The following is a 16,851-nucleotide window of genomic DNA, read 5'->3' as shown; positions in this document are numbered from 1 at the left end:
ATTTCTGTGTGCTGCTCTGCTTCGCCAGAAGCGGCTTAGTCATGCTGGCCACATGACCCGGAAGCTGTATGCCGGCTCCCTCGGCCAATAAAGCGAGATGAGCGCCGCAACCCCAGAGTCTTCTGCTACTGGACCTAATGGTCAGGGGTCCCTTTACCTTTACCTTTACATTCTGCATGGACTGGTTGCCTGGCAACATGCACAAATGGCTTTAGATACCTATTAGGTCCATAAATTACCATATAGCATATATTCAACACAAAAAACAGCGACAATTTGTTGTTGACAAAGGACAGCTGGACATATAAAGGGCCCCATTACCTTCTGCAGCCTAGGGCCTCATCAAAGCTAAATCTGGCCCTGCCCTTAAAAGGTAAAGGTACCCCTGCCCGTACGGGCCAGTCTTGACAGACTCTGGGGTTGTGCGCCCATCTCACTTAAGAGGCCAGGGGCCAGCGCTGTCCGGAGACACTTCCGGGTCACGTGGCCAGCGTGACATCGCTGCTCTGGCGAGCCAGAGTCGCACACGGAAACGCCGTTTACCTTCCCGCTGGTAAGCGGTCCCTATTTATCTACTTGCACCCGGAGGTGCTTTGCCCATACTAAACGCATACCCTCCAACATTTCTCCGATGAAAACAGGGACATCCCATTCCATAATGATAATCTTGCTATTTACACTGGCTTGCTCCAACCACTCTGAGCAGCTTCTAACATATATAAAAACATAATAAAACATTAAAAAACCCTTCCCTGTACAGGATTGCCTTCAGACAGCTTGGGAGTCAGATAACTCCATACCCTCCAACATTTCTCCAATTAAAATAGGGACATCCTACAGAAAAGTGGGACATCAGAAACCAGGATATCTTCTTTAAATCAGAAGCATCCCTGGAAAATAGGGACACTTGGAGGGTCTGTAAGTGTTTGCATGGTGTAAATCCTGCCTTAGCGGAGGAGTGGAGGCCATGTGCTAGGGTGTGGCTAAATTTGGCAGATGGGCAGGGCTGTCTGCCTGTCAATCACATGACATCACAACCGGGGATCTGGATTCATAATGGTCTGCTGGGATCTGGGCTAGTGGTTGAGGCTCAACTCTGAGCCAGGACATACCCTACAGATTTGTGAATTAATATCTCAGCCCCTAGGAGTTAGTACTAGAGGGTTCCTGAGTGTACACAGAGAGCCACATGCAGTCACCACAACCTGTCCACCCACCACAAAAATTGAGATTTTTGTGTCACCTCTCCATTTAGGAATTAGGAACTGAACTGTGACTAATTGGAACAGTGGGCATTTTCAGATTTGTTTTTGCACCTGCCGGTTGACATGTGAACACAGTGATTTTGAGCATGTGCAGAGTGCTTTCTTCACCTAAATGCAGTGGTATAGCTAGGAAATTTTAGACTCCAGACTCCATGCTACTATTGAGGGGTAGATACAGAGATTCCAAAGGATCTTAAGAAATTGTTTATGTATGCTACAACCGCAGCTAGAACGATATTTGCCCAGAGGTGGAAAGAAGACATTATTCCAACTGAGGAAGAGTGGCCGATCAAATTAATGGACTATGCCAAAATGGCAAAATTAACAGGTGTAATGAGAAACCAAGAGGGGGAAAGAGTTATTAAAGAGTGGGGGAAATTTGTGGTACATTTGAAAAGTTATGCATCAGCAGGGTTAACCTAAAACCAGCAGTTTAATAAAAAATGATTATTAAGAGAAAGAAAAGAATAACTTAAAGAGAGAGTTATGTGGAAAATGCAAGATAAAAAAACCTAAAGCTAAAGAAAAAACCACAAAAGGAGGGGAGAGGAGGCAAATTCATAGCTGTTCTGGATTATTTGTGAGTTATGTGTCTGGTATTTGTATGTTTGTAAACTTTTGAAAAACCAAAAAACCCACGAAAAACAAACAAACAATGCTATTATGGGGGGGGCAGAGACTCTCTTTAGAAGTTAGTGCGTATATCTTTGTTCACTTCAAAACTGGCTCTCCTGGTCATTCTGCTGTCTGGAGCCCTGGGTGTACACCCCAAAATCCTGCTTGATGGCATTATCAAGGTCCTTGAGGGCATCAGGGGCTCTGAGGTAGATTAAGATTCCTATACCACCCTCTTGGAAATCGATTCCAGCTCCTGTGCTGATGCATTCACCACATTTCAAGCACATACATACATACATACATAAAATTAAAAATGCACAAATTGGCTGATTTGAAAATTCAGTTTGTGTGAATAGCAGTGTTTTCAGCATCAAATGCTAATGAGCAAAACAACAACAAAAACAACAAAAACAAAAACAACAACAGATGGAGTAGCTACTACAAGGCACCGGTTTCCAAATACGCCCTTCATATTGCAATTGTATACACATCTTGCAATCTTATGATTGTACAATCCTCACTGGGAAGGGAAAAAAACTTTCCTGGTGCCATTTCAAGCAAGGGTTGAAGAAGATGATACAAACACAGATTTCATTTTTTTAAAAAAATATTGAAAAATTTAAAAAGTACAAAATTACAAGTTCACAGAGTAAGATAAGACACAAAAAAGAAGAAGAAACAAGAAATAGTACCCATGCAGAAAACTAAGCAGAAAAAAAGATGTTGTGTACATGAAAAAAGGGGGGTAGGGGCTTGTTATTGTAGTTAACTAGACCTTAATCTAATACGGTATTTATGAACCGGAAAAATAAAAATGTATCTCTCTTTAATGATTGGATGGAGAATAAGGATAAGCTTGCTACAAATGAACAAGTTGTGCAAAACATAGTCTTGCCACGGACAAATGTAACGATATTTGGAATTCGTTTTTATAAAGATGTAACCACAGATTTAACAGGATCCCACCACACACCCCATCTTGGTGGTTGCATGCATTTATCCAAATCCTGGATAAATCCTTGTCTGGTTATATGTTAGCAGTCGCTGGAATTGGGCCAGTTACTTACTTCCTTTTCCCTTTCGCCTTTCTGTTTGCTTTCGAAGACCTTGAGAAATCAACCATCATTGAGAATGGCGAAATCCGTATCAACGGCAAAGGCAAGAAGATCCGCAAGCCACGCACGATCTACTCGAGTCTCCAGCTCCAGGCCCTCAACCAGCGCTTCCAGCAAACCCAGTACCTGGCGTTACCCGAGCGAGCCGAGCTAGCAGCGCAGCTGGGCTTGACCCAAACCCAGGTGAGATGTTGCAAATGTCCTTTGGTTCATTTATCTGTAACATAACTTCCCCCACCCCCAGGTTTCTAGGAGTTTTAGGTGTGATCTACATGTAGGGTAAGGGACGTGGGTGGCGCTGTGGCTTAAACCACAGAGCCTAGGACTTGCTGATCAGAAGGTCGGCAGTTCGAATCCCCGTGACTGGGTGAGCTCCCGTTGCTCGGTCCCTGCTCCTGCCACCCTAGCAGTTCGAAAGCACGTCAAAGTGCAAGTAGATAAATAGGTACCGCTCTGGCCGGAAGGTAAATGGTGTTTCCATGCGCTGCTCTGGTTCGCCAGAAGCGGCTTAGTCATGCTGGCCACATGACCCGGAAGCTGTATGCTGGCTCCCTCGGCCAATAAAGTGAGATGAGCGAGATGGACCTAATGGTCAGGGGTCCCTTTACCTTACATGTAGGGTGGCCTGGTGAAAAAGAGGACTTTAATACTTGTGTTAAAAAAAAGAAAGAATAAAGGTAAAGACCCCTGGACGGTCAAGTCCAGTCAAAGGCGGCTATGGGGTTGTGGCGCTCATCTTGCTTTCAGGCCAAGGGAGCTGGCGTTTGTCTACGGACAGCTTTCCTTCTTTTTCCAAAGAAAAGGAAGAAAATAAAGAGGAAAGGAAAGGAATGCAAGGCCTTATATCACAATTATATCTTAACCCTTATTCCATGCACAGAAGAGTGAAATCTCCCAGCTGTCGCTTGGGAGCTCCTCCCCCCCCTTTCCCCAGTCTCCCCCCCTGAAATATCCTCTCTGCCCTGCCCCTCACGCAGGGCCCTTCACTTTCCGCCCATCACCTTCCTGCATCTTCATTAATCCAAGATGGGGAACCTCAAAAAGCAGAGCATAAATATAAATAGAACCAGGGCATTTTTTTCAGCCTGAACTCACCAGAACTCAGTTCCAGCACCTCTCAGAGAACAAGGGAGGTGTTCATGGTGAGTTCTGGCACCTCTTTTTCTAGAAAAATAGCACTAGATAGAATTAACAGAAAGAAAACAAGAATTAGAGATCACAGAGAGGTAAGATACCCCCGCAACCCCTGCTCTTAATTACTACATCCAGGGGCAGATTTGGTTTGATGAGGCCCCAAGCTACTGAAGGTAACGGGGCCCTTTATATGTCCAGCTGCCCTTTGTCAACAACATATTGTCGCTGTTTTTTGTGTTGAATATATGCTATCTGGTAATTTATGGACCTGATAGGTATCTAAAGCCATTGGCACATGACAATATATGTATTTTATCAAAGTAATTGATGAACTGAAATACAATTAAGAAGAAATATATTAATAGTGAAATACAATTAAGAAGCCCAAGTTTGAGAAACAAGGTACCATTGTATATAGAAATGAGCAAACCAGTGATATTTTAGGGAGCAGGCTAGCAGGCGGGGCCCATTACTTACATCACAGGAGCCTACACAACACAAAACACTGTTGCTGTATGTAGGTTTTTTTATTTGTTTTTTTTATCTTATATTTGGGAAATGTACATCCAGGTTTTTTTTCCTTTAAATTTTCTGAGCCCCTCAAGAGAGTGGGGCCCTAAGCTATAGCTTATTTAGCTTATCCGTAAATCCGGCATTGACTACATCACACTAGTTGTGATAGTCCAGTCTCTCTTTAGTAGCTATGTAGTAATGGTAGTAAGGTAAAGGTAAAGGTACCCCTGACCATTAGGTCCAGTCGTGACCGACTCTGGGGTTGCGGCGCTCATCTCGCTTTATTGGCCGAGGGAGCTGGCATACAGCTTCTGGGTCATTTGGCCAGCATGACTAAGCCACTTCTGGCGAACCAGAGCAGCACACGGAAATGTCGTTTACCTTCCCGCCGGAGTGGTACCTATTTATCTACTTGCACTTTGACATTCTAGTAGAAAATGCAATAATTTTTCTGATAATTGAAATTGGATTGAAATGTTACCGTCGTTTCCCATTCCCTCCATTTCTGAGCTTATGGCTGTGTGTGTCATTCCTTTTGTAGCCACAACTGCGCAGCCTACAGACAAGAAAGAGGTGACAGCAGGCTTGAGAGGTTTGCGGAAGTACAAGAAATGCATTTAGGGGAGGGTGCATTGCGTAGTGTGGGACCCAATAGCAGCCGAGCGCGCACTGAGCACGCTCAGTGGCTGTGGAATGCTGATGGACAGTTTCAGGGAGGTGGTGGAAAGCAAGGGAGCGAGGGAAGGGAAGGGAGAGGCTGGAATCCTGGGCAGCGACACTTTGCGCCAGTGGTGACATTTTATTGCGCAGGTGTGAGTGACTGTGGCAGGTGCCGAGCAGAGTGAGGTGTTCTCTGCCCGGAAGGTGTTGCACTCTTCCTTAGGTAAGACACTAATGGAGAAAGCTCAGGAACATACAGGAGGATTGTGGGAATGGGGTTGAGTGGAAATGAAGTACAAGGTTTCCCCCTGTGGCTAGAAATGCTTCACCTGTTGAATTTCTGGCTGTGCCCCCAGTATTTAAGAAGCACGGGATCCCTGCCAGGATGACAACAACCATGTATATTCAACTGGTAAAGCTTATGAACTCCCCTTTTGGTGCGCCAAATCCAAAGGCACGGTCCGGTGATGTCTGTTTCCACGGGACTCAGGCTGGAGTCTCGCCCCCTGGGTTTTGCCCACAGTTTGGGGGATTTTAGGGGAATTGGCACCATCGAAAATTTGTTCCACTCACCCAGAAGCCTTTCCTCACAGGTGGTTGAGCAGCTTAAGGAGATCGCTCGAGACAGACAGATGTCAGGGGTGAGCCCAGAGCCAGAGGCATAAAAAAGATTTATTTTTATTTAGGCAGAGAAGGAGAGAGTCAAGTAAGAACCTGCCAAATCTGCACGCTGAGAACTTGTGGGGTGGGTGAGGGCAGGGAATTGTGTTGTAGGGCTGTGAAGCGTTATAAAATGGGGTTCTTCCTCTGTGCAATATCAGAATTAGCAGGTAAACCAAACGTGAATAGGAAAAAAAGGCAGCAGTTTGTTTTGGTCTCTTTCCGAGGAGCTATGGGCTGAAGCACATGGAATATTCCAAACTGAATAGCTCCCCCAATTGGCTGCTTGGCAGATAAAGGTGCTATATGTGTATTTCACAGAATCATAAGAGCTGGAAGGGGCCATAAGGGTCATTTATTCCAACCCCCTGCAGTGCAGGAATCTTTTCGCCCAACATGGGGCTCAAACCCACGATCCTGAGGTTAAGAGGACTCGTATTATGTCATAAAATTGACACACCGCTCGCTTGTAGAAACCTAAGAGCAGTTTATGAAAAGATAAAGCAATGAAATCAAGAAAAAATAAATTACAACAGCGCTTTAAAACGTACAAAAGTTAACATGCTAAAACAGATTAAAATTAGAATAGATTAGCCCATGGAATTTTTGGCTTTCGGGCAGGGGAGGAGTTGGTATTCTGCAACAAATTCTGGTTCCGCAGTGGAATGAAAGAGTAACAGCAAAAGTTAGGACTCTTGCCTCAGTGTGAGGCACTTGTGGAAACAAGGATTTTAGATAGTTCTCCTCCTCTGGGTGTGCAAAAAGTTCCTCTATACTTTGGACACCACAAGCATCCTCAGCTTGCACACTTAGACACTGTGTAGTGTGAAGTTCAGCCAAAATAAGTAACCTAGGATATTGTCTGTATCGGCTTGTATCTGAGTAGGCTTCAAAAACTCATTTTGTTCTGTTCAGTGTTTTATTTTTGTGTTGTATGTGCTGGTCGTAAAGTGTGGCTCCTATTGTTGTTGTTGTTGTTATTATTATTATTATTATTATTATTATTATTATTATTATTTATTAAATTATTATTATTATTATTATTATTAATAATAATAATAACCTGTTTTACCCTCTTTTTAAAAAAAGTTTTATATGATCAATTGAGTTTTGTTTTACATTCTCGTGAGCTTCTTTGGAAAGGGTTTCTCCCCCTCTCAAAAATGTTGGGGTATAAACTTATTATACAAATAAATTGTCTTCCCAGGTGCACCAAATATGAGCCTATACTCATCTCTTAAACTTCATCAGAACCAAAGAGGTTTAGTTTTAGGCCTTGAACAAGTCTGTGGGGTTCAGCAGCTGTGATGCATTTATGCTACAGTTTTCATACACACCATGCATTTAAAGTATGTGACTTTCTGTAAACTACGGTTTCCAATATTTTTCACAGCATTGGGGCAAGTTTAGCCCCTCCCTCCCTTTAATAGAGAGAGAGAGAAAGAGAGAGAGAACTTAGTATGAATATAATGTTGTTTTTAAAAATTGAGCCTTGTCGCCTAAATCCACTTCCTCATGGGTAGTCCATGGTGGACAATATATATATTTTTCTTTTAAAAGAGAGCTTGAGGTGGTTTCAGGGAGTCTTCGCTTCTTGTGGGGCGCACATTTATTTTCTCCCAACCTCCCTTCTGGACAAACAGGTTTGGCAGGTTTTGGAGACAAAGCAACAACCTGCAGGACCTGTTTTTCCGGGGATGAAAGTGGGATGAGTTCTTCACACCATGAGCAAGGATCCCTCTTCTAAGCCACCCTTTCTCAGGAGAAAATAATCTGTCCCAGGCTCTCTCTCTGTGTATGTTCAATAATAAAGGCTGATGGTGCAGCTGGAGCAGACAAAACTTCCTTATGCCAGCATTGTCTACCCTTGTTGGCAGAAGCTCTCCAGAGTCTCAAGCGAAAAGGGGGTTTTCACATCTCCTGCTACCTGAGATTCTTTGATCTGGAGATCCCTGAGATCTAGGTTGCATCCATACTATACCTTATACCACATTGGCTTCTCCCCAAGAATCCTAAAGGTAAAGGGACCCCTGACCATTAGGTCCCGTCGTGGCCAACTCTGGGGTTGCGGCGCTCATCTCACTTTACTGCCAAGGCACCCGGCATACAGCTTCCGGGTCATGTGGCCAGCATGACTAAGCCACTTCTGGTGAACCAGAGCAGAAACGCTGTTTACCTTTCCCTTTATCCACTTGCACTTTGACGTGCTTGCAAACTGCCAGGTTGGCAGGAGCTGGGACTGAGCAACGGGAGCTCACCCCATTGCGGGGATTCAAACCACCGACCTTCTGATCAGCAAGTCCTAGGCTCTGTGGTTTAACCCACAGCGCCACCCGCGTCCCCAAGGAATCTTGGGAGGCCATAATTTGCAAAGGTTGCAGAGAGTAGTTAAGAGACTTGTCACATACAGCGGCCTAGCTAGCCACTTGGGTGCCTGGGGTCTCAGGAGAGACGCGTGGCTCAGGCACACTGCAGGCCCCGTGGTGTGATGCCCAGTGCCCCCCTCCTCACCTAGCTACAGGTTCATGGAGGAGGGGGCTGTCGAAGGCTACTAGCCATAAAGACTGTGCTCTGCCTGCAAAGTTGGAGGCATAATGCTTCTGGTTTCTGGAAATCGCTCGAGGGGAAAGTGTTCCTGCATTGGCGCAGGGGTGTGTGTGCGTTGGATGCAGGAGTTATTTTTCAAAAACACATATTTTTTGCCATTTTGTCACCCCCACTCAGTGATGACACCTGGGGCGGGGCCCGCACCCACCACACACCCCTTCCTACGCCACTGGTCACAGAGCTACAGTTCCCAGAACTCTTAGCAAACTACGGTTCCCAGGATTCTTTGGGGGAAGCCATGACAGCTGAAGTGTTATAAGAGTGCTTTAAGTGTAAGATATGAGTGTGACCTGGATTTCAGACCTCCTGCGTGCAGCATGCATGCTCAAACATTGAGCTATGACCCATTAGCTTCAACCTGGCCTTTAGCCCCGGCACCTATTTTAAAAGCTCACCAAATGGAAGGTGTACAATAAGTCTACATATTTTCTACCACCTCGTGGCCCCAGCTGGGGCAAAAGGGAGGTGTACGTTGCTGGCAGGGTATTAGCAGTGCATTTTGAATTGTTGTAAGCTGCCCTGGGACCTTGGCATTGAGGGCAGGTAATAAATTAAAAATACATATTATTAATAATAGTGGAATCACAGTCCCAATCCTTCTGGCTACTTTTCACTTATGAAGAACTGGTTACTAGGAAGATTAGCCTCCAGTGAATCTTCTTTTGCATGCAAAAAATTTCCCCACAAAGTTACAGGTGCTTGACACTAGATTCTCTCCCCCCCCACTGTTTCTCTCCTTCTGTATTTTAAACTATTACCCAGTAATATATGACACTCCGTCTGCTCCCCCTGCTACACTACACTCCTAAGTTTTCAACATGATGAGACGGGGATAATGTAGCACATAAGAAGGGAAGACTCTGGAGGGATAAATCACATATTTTTCTACTGCTTCTCCCTCCAGTAGTTTTCCACCTCCTCAAAATGCCCTGAAGACCAATGTTTACACTTTGCCCTCTCTGATCTTTCCACAAATGCCATTGTGCAACCAGCTTTTTTTTTGGGGGGGGGGTGGAGAAGAAGGAAGAAAAGGTGGGGGAGGAGAACTTCTTGAAAAAGTTAGCTGGGGTCAGGCAGCAACAGAGCGTATTAAAAAGGCAAGTAGGGGCAAGTAGCTGCTGGAGGTTGCCAAAATATGCAGCATGCTTCACAAGCCCTGATCTTTAATCCTTGCAATAGCCCTAGGAGATAGGGCACGATTATTCCCATTTTACAGACTAGGAAATTAAGGCAGATGGAAAGAGGATTATGGCATTGGAAGGCACCAAGAGGCAAGGCAACCCCAGCCCCTTGCCTTGAGGGTTCCATTCACTGGCTTATCACAGGTTGACTTAAAGTGTTTGGAAATTTCTGGCCTCAGAGGCCATGCCACACGATCCAATAGGTACCAGGCTGCAATGAATTCTAGGGTATCCTTCTCTAGACGCAGTTCCTTTATTGGCACAGTCCCCGCCACACATTACTGAACTGCTGCTTTGAGTGTCCATGCCTACCCTCCAACTCAACCACCGAGCCCAGGCTTGCCGATCGGAAGGTCAGCGGTTCGAATCCCCGCGATGGGGTGAGCTCCCGTTGCTCAGTCCCAGCTCCTGCTAACCTAGCTGTTCGAAAGCACACTAGTGCAAGTAGATAAATAGGTACCGCTCCGGCGGGAAGGTAAATGGTGCTTCCGTGCACTGCTCTGGCTTCGCCAGAAGTGGCTTAGTCATGCTGGCCACATAACCCGGAAAAAGTGCCTGCAGACAAACATTGGCTCGCTCGGCCAGTAAAGCGAGATGAGCGCCACAACCCCAGAGTTGTTTGCGACTGGACTTAACTGTCAGGGGTCCCTTTACCTTCATTTTAAAACAGAATCACTCTTTTGGAGGGCTAAGGGCATGTGTGAGAGAAAGTCCCAGCCCACAAGTAGAAGTCTTTGTCTTGATGTGATGGGCTAGTTGAATCCTACCAGCAATACCACCACGATTTTGCCCTTGGTGGAAATAGTACCAGGACAGTGCCATTCAAGAATATTATGCACAAGTGGTTTGACATAGGCATCCCCACACTGCGTAGGAGCATAGGATCAGATGCCTTAAGCAGAGTCAGGGCACAGGTAGGACCAGTAATGGGCTTCCTTCCTGCATGAATGTTACTCCAAGTCTGAGTATCTGGCTGAGTCCATATATGGCAACTTCAACACAGACTGGAAAGGGAAAGGAATGTCAAGACAATTCAATACCTGGCAGAAGTTCTGCATCCAAATTTTGACTCTTTAGAATTTTTCCAATGATTTCACATTTGAGTTTCAACTTGAGTGCTGCTGGAGAACTTTAAGACAATTGGGGCAAGTGTTGACTTGCATATTCAATATTCGACCGCACTACAGTTCTTGAACCTAACACTATTCATAAATTCAAAGTGGGGGAAGACCTTTAAGATGAGAAAAATATATATATATTCAGCAAGGGCGTTCAAGAAAGGAAGAACTTGCTTGATGACTTTTTTCCTTTCTTTCTCCTAGCTTTGTTTCACTTCTCTCAACTGGTTATTGACCGAAATAAATTTAGGCTGCTTCTCTGCATGCTCTGTTTACACCTTTCCCTCTCTGTTATCGCAGGTGAAGATCTGGTTCCAGAACAAGCGTTCCAAGTTCAAAAAGATTATGAAGCAGGGCTCCAGCATCCAAGATGACCACCTCCACAGTTCCTCATCCTTGTCCCCTTGCTCCCCCAACATCCCCCCACTCTGGGACATCCCCATGGCCTGCAAAGGCCCTCCCCTGCCTCCCAGCAGCTACATCAACAGTTTTGGACCTTGGTACCACCAACCGCAGCACCAAGACGCCATGGGGAGGCCTCCGGTGATGTGACGAAAGGGGCGCTGGCAGCATCAGCCTATCCTCGATGTGTCTCTTCCTCCAAAGTGCTGATCAGGGTCCCCGGAACAGGCGAATGGAGGGCGTGGAGTTTGGAGGGAGAAGTTGGCTTCTTTGAAGGAATCACCAGCACTTTCCTCTTGGTGAGAACATCCCTGGCAGGAGATGGACTTCAAACGGACATGTCCAGGGACCAAATCTTAACAACGATGGCAGGTTGTGTGAGGCAAAGTTAGGGAAAGAACCCCCCCAGCTCTGAAACACGACTGGAAGGTCAGGGTCCCATTTGAATCGGCGTCTCTTCATCAGGGATTTCACAAGAGAGGTGCTTGTGTGTTTTTCGTTCCAAAGATAGGCTCATGGGTGACATGGACCTTACGTCAGATCTAGTTGTGTTAGTAAGAGGTCAGGTTTTGCCATTCTTCCCCCCTCTCATCCAGCAAGGCTTCTGTGCCTTAAGCAGTATTGATGGAAGACAGGGAATAAACAGGTGGTGGTGTTGCTGGTTTGGAGGTTCAGTGACGGGAGAGCGTTATCTGTTGTATTTCTGCCTTGTCCTGCAGAGGCTCAAGGCACAGGAGCATTGCCATCTTTAGGTTTTTGGGGTTTTTTTGGCAATCCTAGTTAGTGTAGCAAGGTTTTGAGCTGCACAGAGATCTACTGCAGGCAAGGACCTGAGAGAAGGAATGATTAACTGGCCAAACAGGCAAGAAAGCAGCGCTTGGAGAGTTCTTTTTATTTAAGGGACTAGTTCTAGTTCTATATGTCTAAAAAGGAAGTAATTTCAGTTCGGGTTATTCCCTTTACAAGACAAACTAGTTCAGTTCACAGATCAATTCAAGTCTGTCCAAATCCTCAACAACAACAACAACAACACCAAAATAAACCGATTCAGAATGTTACAAGCTGCGGTGCTGGAGTATAGAATATACTTAAAGGTAAAGGTAAAGGTACCCCTGCCCGTACGGGCCAGTCTTGACAGACTCTGGGGTTGTGCGCCCATCTCACTTAAGAGGCCAGGGGCCAGCGCTGTCCGGAGACACTTCCGGGTCACGTGGCCAGCGTGACATCGCTGCTCTGGCCAGAGCCAGAGCCGCACACGGAAACGCCGTTTACCTTCCCGCTGGTAAGCGGTCCCTATTTATCTACTTGCACCCGGAGGTGCTTTCGAACTGCTAGGTTGGCAGGCGCTGGGACCGAGCAGCGGGAGCGCACCCCGCCGCAGGGATTCGAACCGCCGACCTTTCGATCGGCAAGCCCTAGGCGCTAATATACTTAAGACTAAGAAAATGTCAATGCACACACAGAGAGTGGAATGAGAATTGTTTCATTTATTTTCCCCCAAATATCATGTTCTATAAACTTAAAGGCCCAAAGAGTCTAAAATATAAAAATAAATAAAAATAAAAATAAAAAAGAGAATGAACTAGAAATCATTCAAAGCTCTACCCCAAAACAAACTTGATTTTAGTTCACCTGTTAGTTATAGGAATGGCTTTCAGGTTCAGAGATTTTGGAACCAATTCAGTGAACATTATAAAATCAAAACAGTTCACTCCAAGCACTGTAGGAAAGAGAGCCTAAATATTGGCATAATTTCATAATGGGGAGGGGGGCAAGGATACAAGTTAGACTGGATATTCTCATGGGGTTAAAACTGGCAAGAACTTACCTATCAAAACTGGTTCAATTCACTTTCCACCTGCAAAAGAAAATGGTGATAGTTCTAGGTAGCCAATCCCCATAGAGCCGCAATTTGCTAAAAGCAGGGGGGAAATATTTATATTTTTTAAAATATCCAACTGCTTTCTTCAAAGCCAAATTTGCTTCCATCTCTGTCTGTACTAAAATATTTTTTCATTAAAAATTGTGCTAAAGCCAGGATTATGTTTACAGTCAATGAAACGTTTGTGGAATGTAATCTCCATATCCTCTCCCCACTCCCATATTATTATTTTTTAAGAAAAAAGGATCTTTCATATTTGTTTCAGCTACAACATGAAGTCTCTTCCCCTCCCCCCACCTCCAGCAAATAACTGGAGGCTATTTAACTTTTCTCTCTCTCTCTCCCTCCCCCCCCCCCCCCACTTTGCCAAGCATAATGACATTTTTATTTATTGAAATACAGCCTTTGGTATATTGTATTGTTTTCAATTTATAAACAGAATGTAAAACTATAAATCATTTTTTTTTTGTACAAACAAACGCTGTCAAGCTCCTCCTTTATAGTTCTTGTAAAGCAGGCATGGCCAAACTTGGCCCTCCAGATATTTCAAGACTACAATTCCCCTCATCCCTGACCACTGGTCCTGTTAGCTAGGGATGATAGGAGTTGTAGTCTCAAAACGGTTGGAGGGCCAAGTTTGGCCATGCCTGTTGTAAAGCTCTTGCTGTCAGAAAGTTCTTTTCTTGTAACTTGAAGCCATTGGTTTGAGTCCTTCCCTTCAGAAAAAGCAAGTTTGTTCCCTCTGCCATGTGACAGCCCTTGAGATCTTTGAAGATGGCTCTCATATCTCCTCTTGGTCTCCTCTTTTCCACACCCGACGCAAAATTCTCCAGATTGGGACCTGTGAATGGAACATAACAGGGGTCCTAACTGCCCCGATCTTAATCAAATCCATGCTGTTATAATCTCTGCTGTCCTTAGCCTGGTGCCCACCAGATGTTTTGAACTAAACTCTCATCACCCTTGACCATTGGCCATGGTGGTTGGGGCTAATGGGAATTGAAGTCCAAAAGATCTGGATGGCACCAGGTTCTGGAAGGCCGATGAGTTTCGATGAGGCATGGGGAACCGGGGACCTTCCAGATGTAGTTGGAGTCCAGGTCCCATAATCCTTGACTGCCAGGCACTGATGGGAATTGGAGTCCTACAGCAGTTAGAGGATCACAACCTTTACTTTAGAATATGTGGTCGGGTATCTCTGCAAACCTGCATTCTACCCCACCACTGAAGTTTTAGATTTACCAGTGTTAATAATAGCTCATTGTTGATTGAAGGTCTAGGAAGAAACCCATGGTTGGCTTTGTAACACACACACACACAATCATGTGGTGTAGCCGAGCCATAGGGGCGGTTGCCCTGGGCGCAAAATTCTGTGGGGCGCAAAATTTCAAAAGGGAAAAAAAGAGAAAGTCGTAATCATAGAGTTGGAGGGACCCTGAGAATCATCTAGTCCAGTCTCCTGCAATGCAGGAATATGCAGCTGTCACATACGGGGCTCGAACCTGCAACCTTGGTGTTATCAGCCCCACGCTCTAACCAACTGAGCTATCCAGCTTCCTCGTGTGCCCTCCCCCTCACACAGAAAATCTCCCGATGTTTGCATGGACGGACTGAGATTTGGGTGATGGCCTGTTGCTAGGGCACCCTCCGCATAGGCTTTAGAAACATACCCTCTCCCGACCAATTCCCCGTCCCACTTTCTGCCATGCTCCATGCTCCTGGGGCACCACAGCTGCCACTTGGGCATGTCGTTGAGCTATTGCTCCTTCGGTTCAGCCTATTGCTAGGTGGTGTTGAGGATACTTGCCTTGCCCCGGACGCTGGCTACCCATGCTACGTCACTGCAGAGTAGTACTTCCTGCAAACTGGTAAGAGATCATCATAAGATGTGGTCCCTTTGGGGTGTTTGTTTCTTGAAGGTCTGGACTAAATAAGAGTGATACAGTGGTACCTCGGGTTACAAACACTTCGGGTTACGGACTCCGCTAACCCAGAAATAGTACCTCGGGTTAAGAACTTTACCTCAGGATGAGAACAGAAATCGTGCACTGGCAGCGGCAGGCCCCATTAGTTAAAGTGGTACCTCAGGTTAAGAACAGTTTCAGGTTAAGAACAGACTTCCGGAATGAATTAAGTTCATAACCAGAAGTACCACTGTACTTGGATTTTCCTTCAGTATGATGACATCTCCTGTGTTTCTTTAGAGACAGGCAAGGTGTTTTCACTCATACCCATCAAAATCAATTTTTGCCCAAGTAGGAGCCCCAGCTCTTGAAATAATTTTTGGGGGGCCCAGAGACGGAGCTTGGCAGGCTCAGAAAATGTTCTGCTGGCAAATGAAAACTGCCAGTGTATGAGTTTACAAATCTGTCAACGGGCATAGCATGACCGTACGATAGCAGGCCATGCAAGATCATAATCTGAACCAGGTTACAACTCTGCTACATCCAGAAAATGGAATGGAATATACATGCAAAGCAGAAGATGCAGGAAATGAGCTCTGAGCCACAAATGTCTGCAGCTCAAGTCACACACATGCAGCACATATTGCCAAGGGAATTAAGCATCTAGAAAACATTTATCCATTTTACAGATGGGAACCACTAGGGCAATTGGTGACTCAACTGCAGAGAACTCAAAACACATTAAAAAAGGACAAAATAATTTAGGAAAATGAGCCAAGCCACAGACTTCTACTGGTAAAGTCATGCATATGCAAAACATGGCGAATGAATTAAGCTCCTCCTCCAATGCTGGGGTGACTCTTCCTTGTCTGCTTGCCACACAGGATGTGGTGACCATTTTAAATGTTTTAGCCTACACAATGTAGCCCCCACCAGGGTTCTGCATGCCACAATATGGGGTGTGTGTGTATGTGAAAAATGCATCAAAAATAAAAATTCTCTTGGGTAGAGATCTCCACCTTCAACTTAGGCTGCATCAGCATTGAACATCTAAAACACTGCAATACCACATTAAACAGGGACGTAGGTGGTATTGTGGGCTAAACCACAGAGCCTTGGACTTGCCGATCAGAAGGTCGGCGGTTCAAATCCCCATGATGGGGTGAGCTCCTGTTGCTCTGTCCCTGCTCCTGCCAACCTAGCAGTTCGAAAGCACGTCAAAGTGCTAGTAGATAAATAGGTACCGCCCAGGCGGGAAGGTAAACGGCATTTCCGTGCGCTGCTCTGGTTCGCCAGAAGCGGCTTAGTCATGCTGGCCACATGACCCAGAAGCTGTATGCCGGCTCCCTCAGCCAATAAAGTGAGATGAGCACCGCAACCCCAGAGTCGGCCACAACTGGACCTAATAGTCAGGGGTCCCTTTACCTTTACTACCACATTAAACAGTTTTGGTTTCCACCGCCCCCAAAAAAAGAATTCTGGGAACTTTTAAAGGGTGCTGAGAGTTATTCGGCAACCCCTATTCCCCTCACAGAACGACAATTCCCAGTTGCCTGGAAAGAGGGATTGATTGTCAAAGCACTCTGGGAACAGGAGTTCCTTTTGGGAAACAAGGGTCTCGTGGCAAAACTCTCAGCATCCTTTAACAAACTACATTTCCCAGGATTCTTTGGGGGGGGGAAGCACGGCTGTTTGAAGTGGTACGACACTACTGTGAAGTGGCCTGCCATCTTCTGGGTTGTCCCTACAGAACCTGCTCCTCCTCCTAGTCCCACCACAATCCCCGGGGAGG

General features: G+C 45.6%; 1 protein-coding gene across 1 annotated transcript in view; it reads left to right on the top strand.

Annotated features, from left to right (window-relative positions):
- DLX4 (distal-less homeobox 4) overlaps positions 1–11,951 on the top strand; it is a 33,277-nt gene extending 21,326 nt beyond the window's left edge. Inside the window, exons 2-3 of the mRNA XM_079950027.1 lie at positions 2,988–3,181; positions 11,172–11,951. Coding sequence (XP_079806153.1) covers positions 2,988–3,181; positions 11,172–11,423 — 446 coding nt within the window. The 3' untranslated portion in view covers positions 11,424–11,951. The remainder of the gene's footprint in view (positions 1–2,987; positions 3,182–11,171) is intronic.
- Positions 11,952–16,851: the final 4,900 nt, after the last annotated feature.

Source organism: Podarcis cretensis, assembly GCF_951804945.1.
Source record: "Podarcis cretensis genome assembly, chromosome: 13".
Classification (NCBI taxonomy): Eukaryota; Metazoa; Chordata; class Lepidosauria; order Squamata; family Lacertidae; genus Podarcis; species Podarcis cretensis.
The sequence above is the reverse complement of the archived record's forward strand: the minus strand, read 5'-3'. Positions and strand labels throughout refer to the sequence as shown.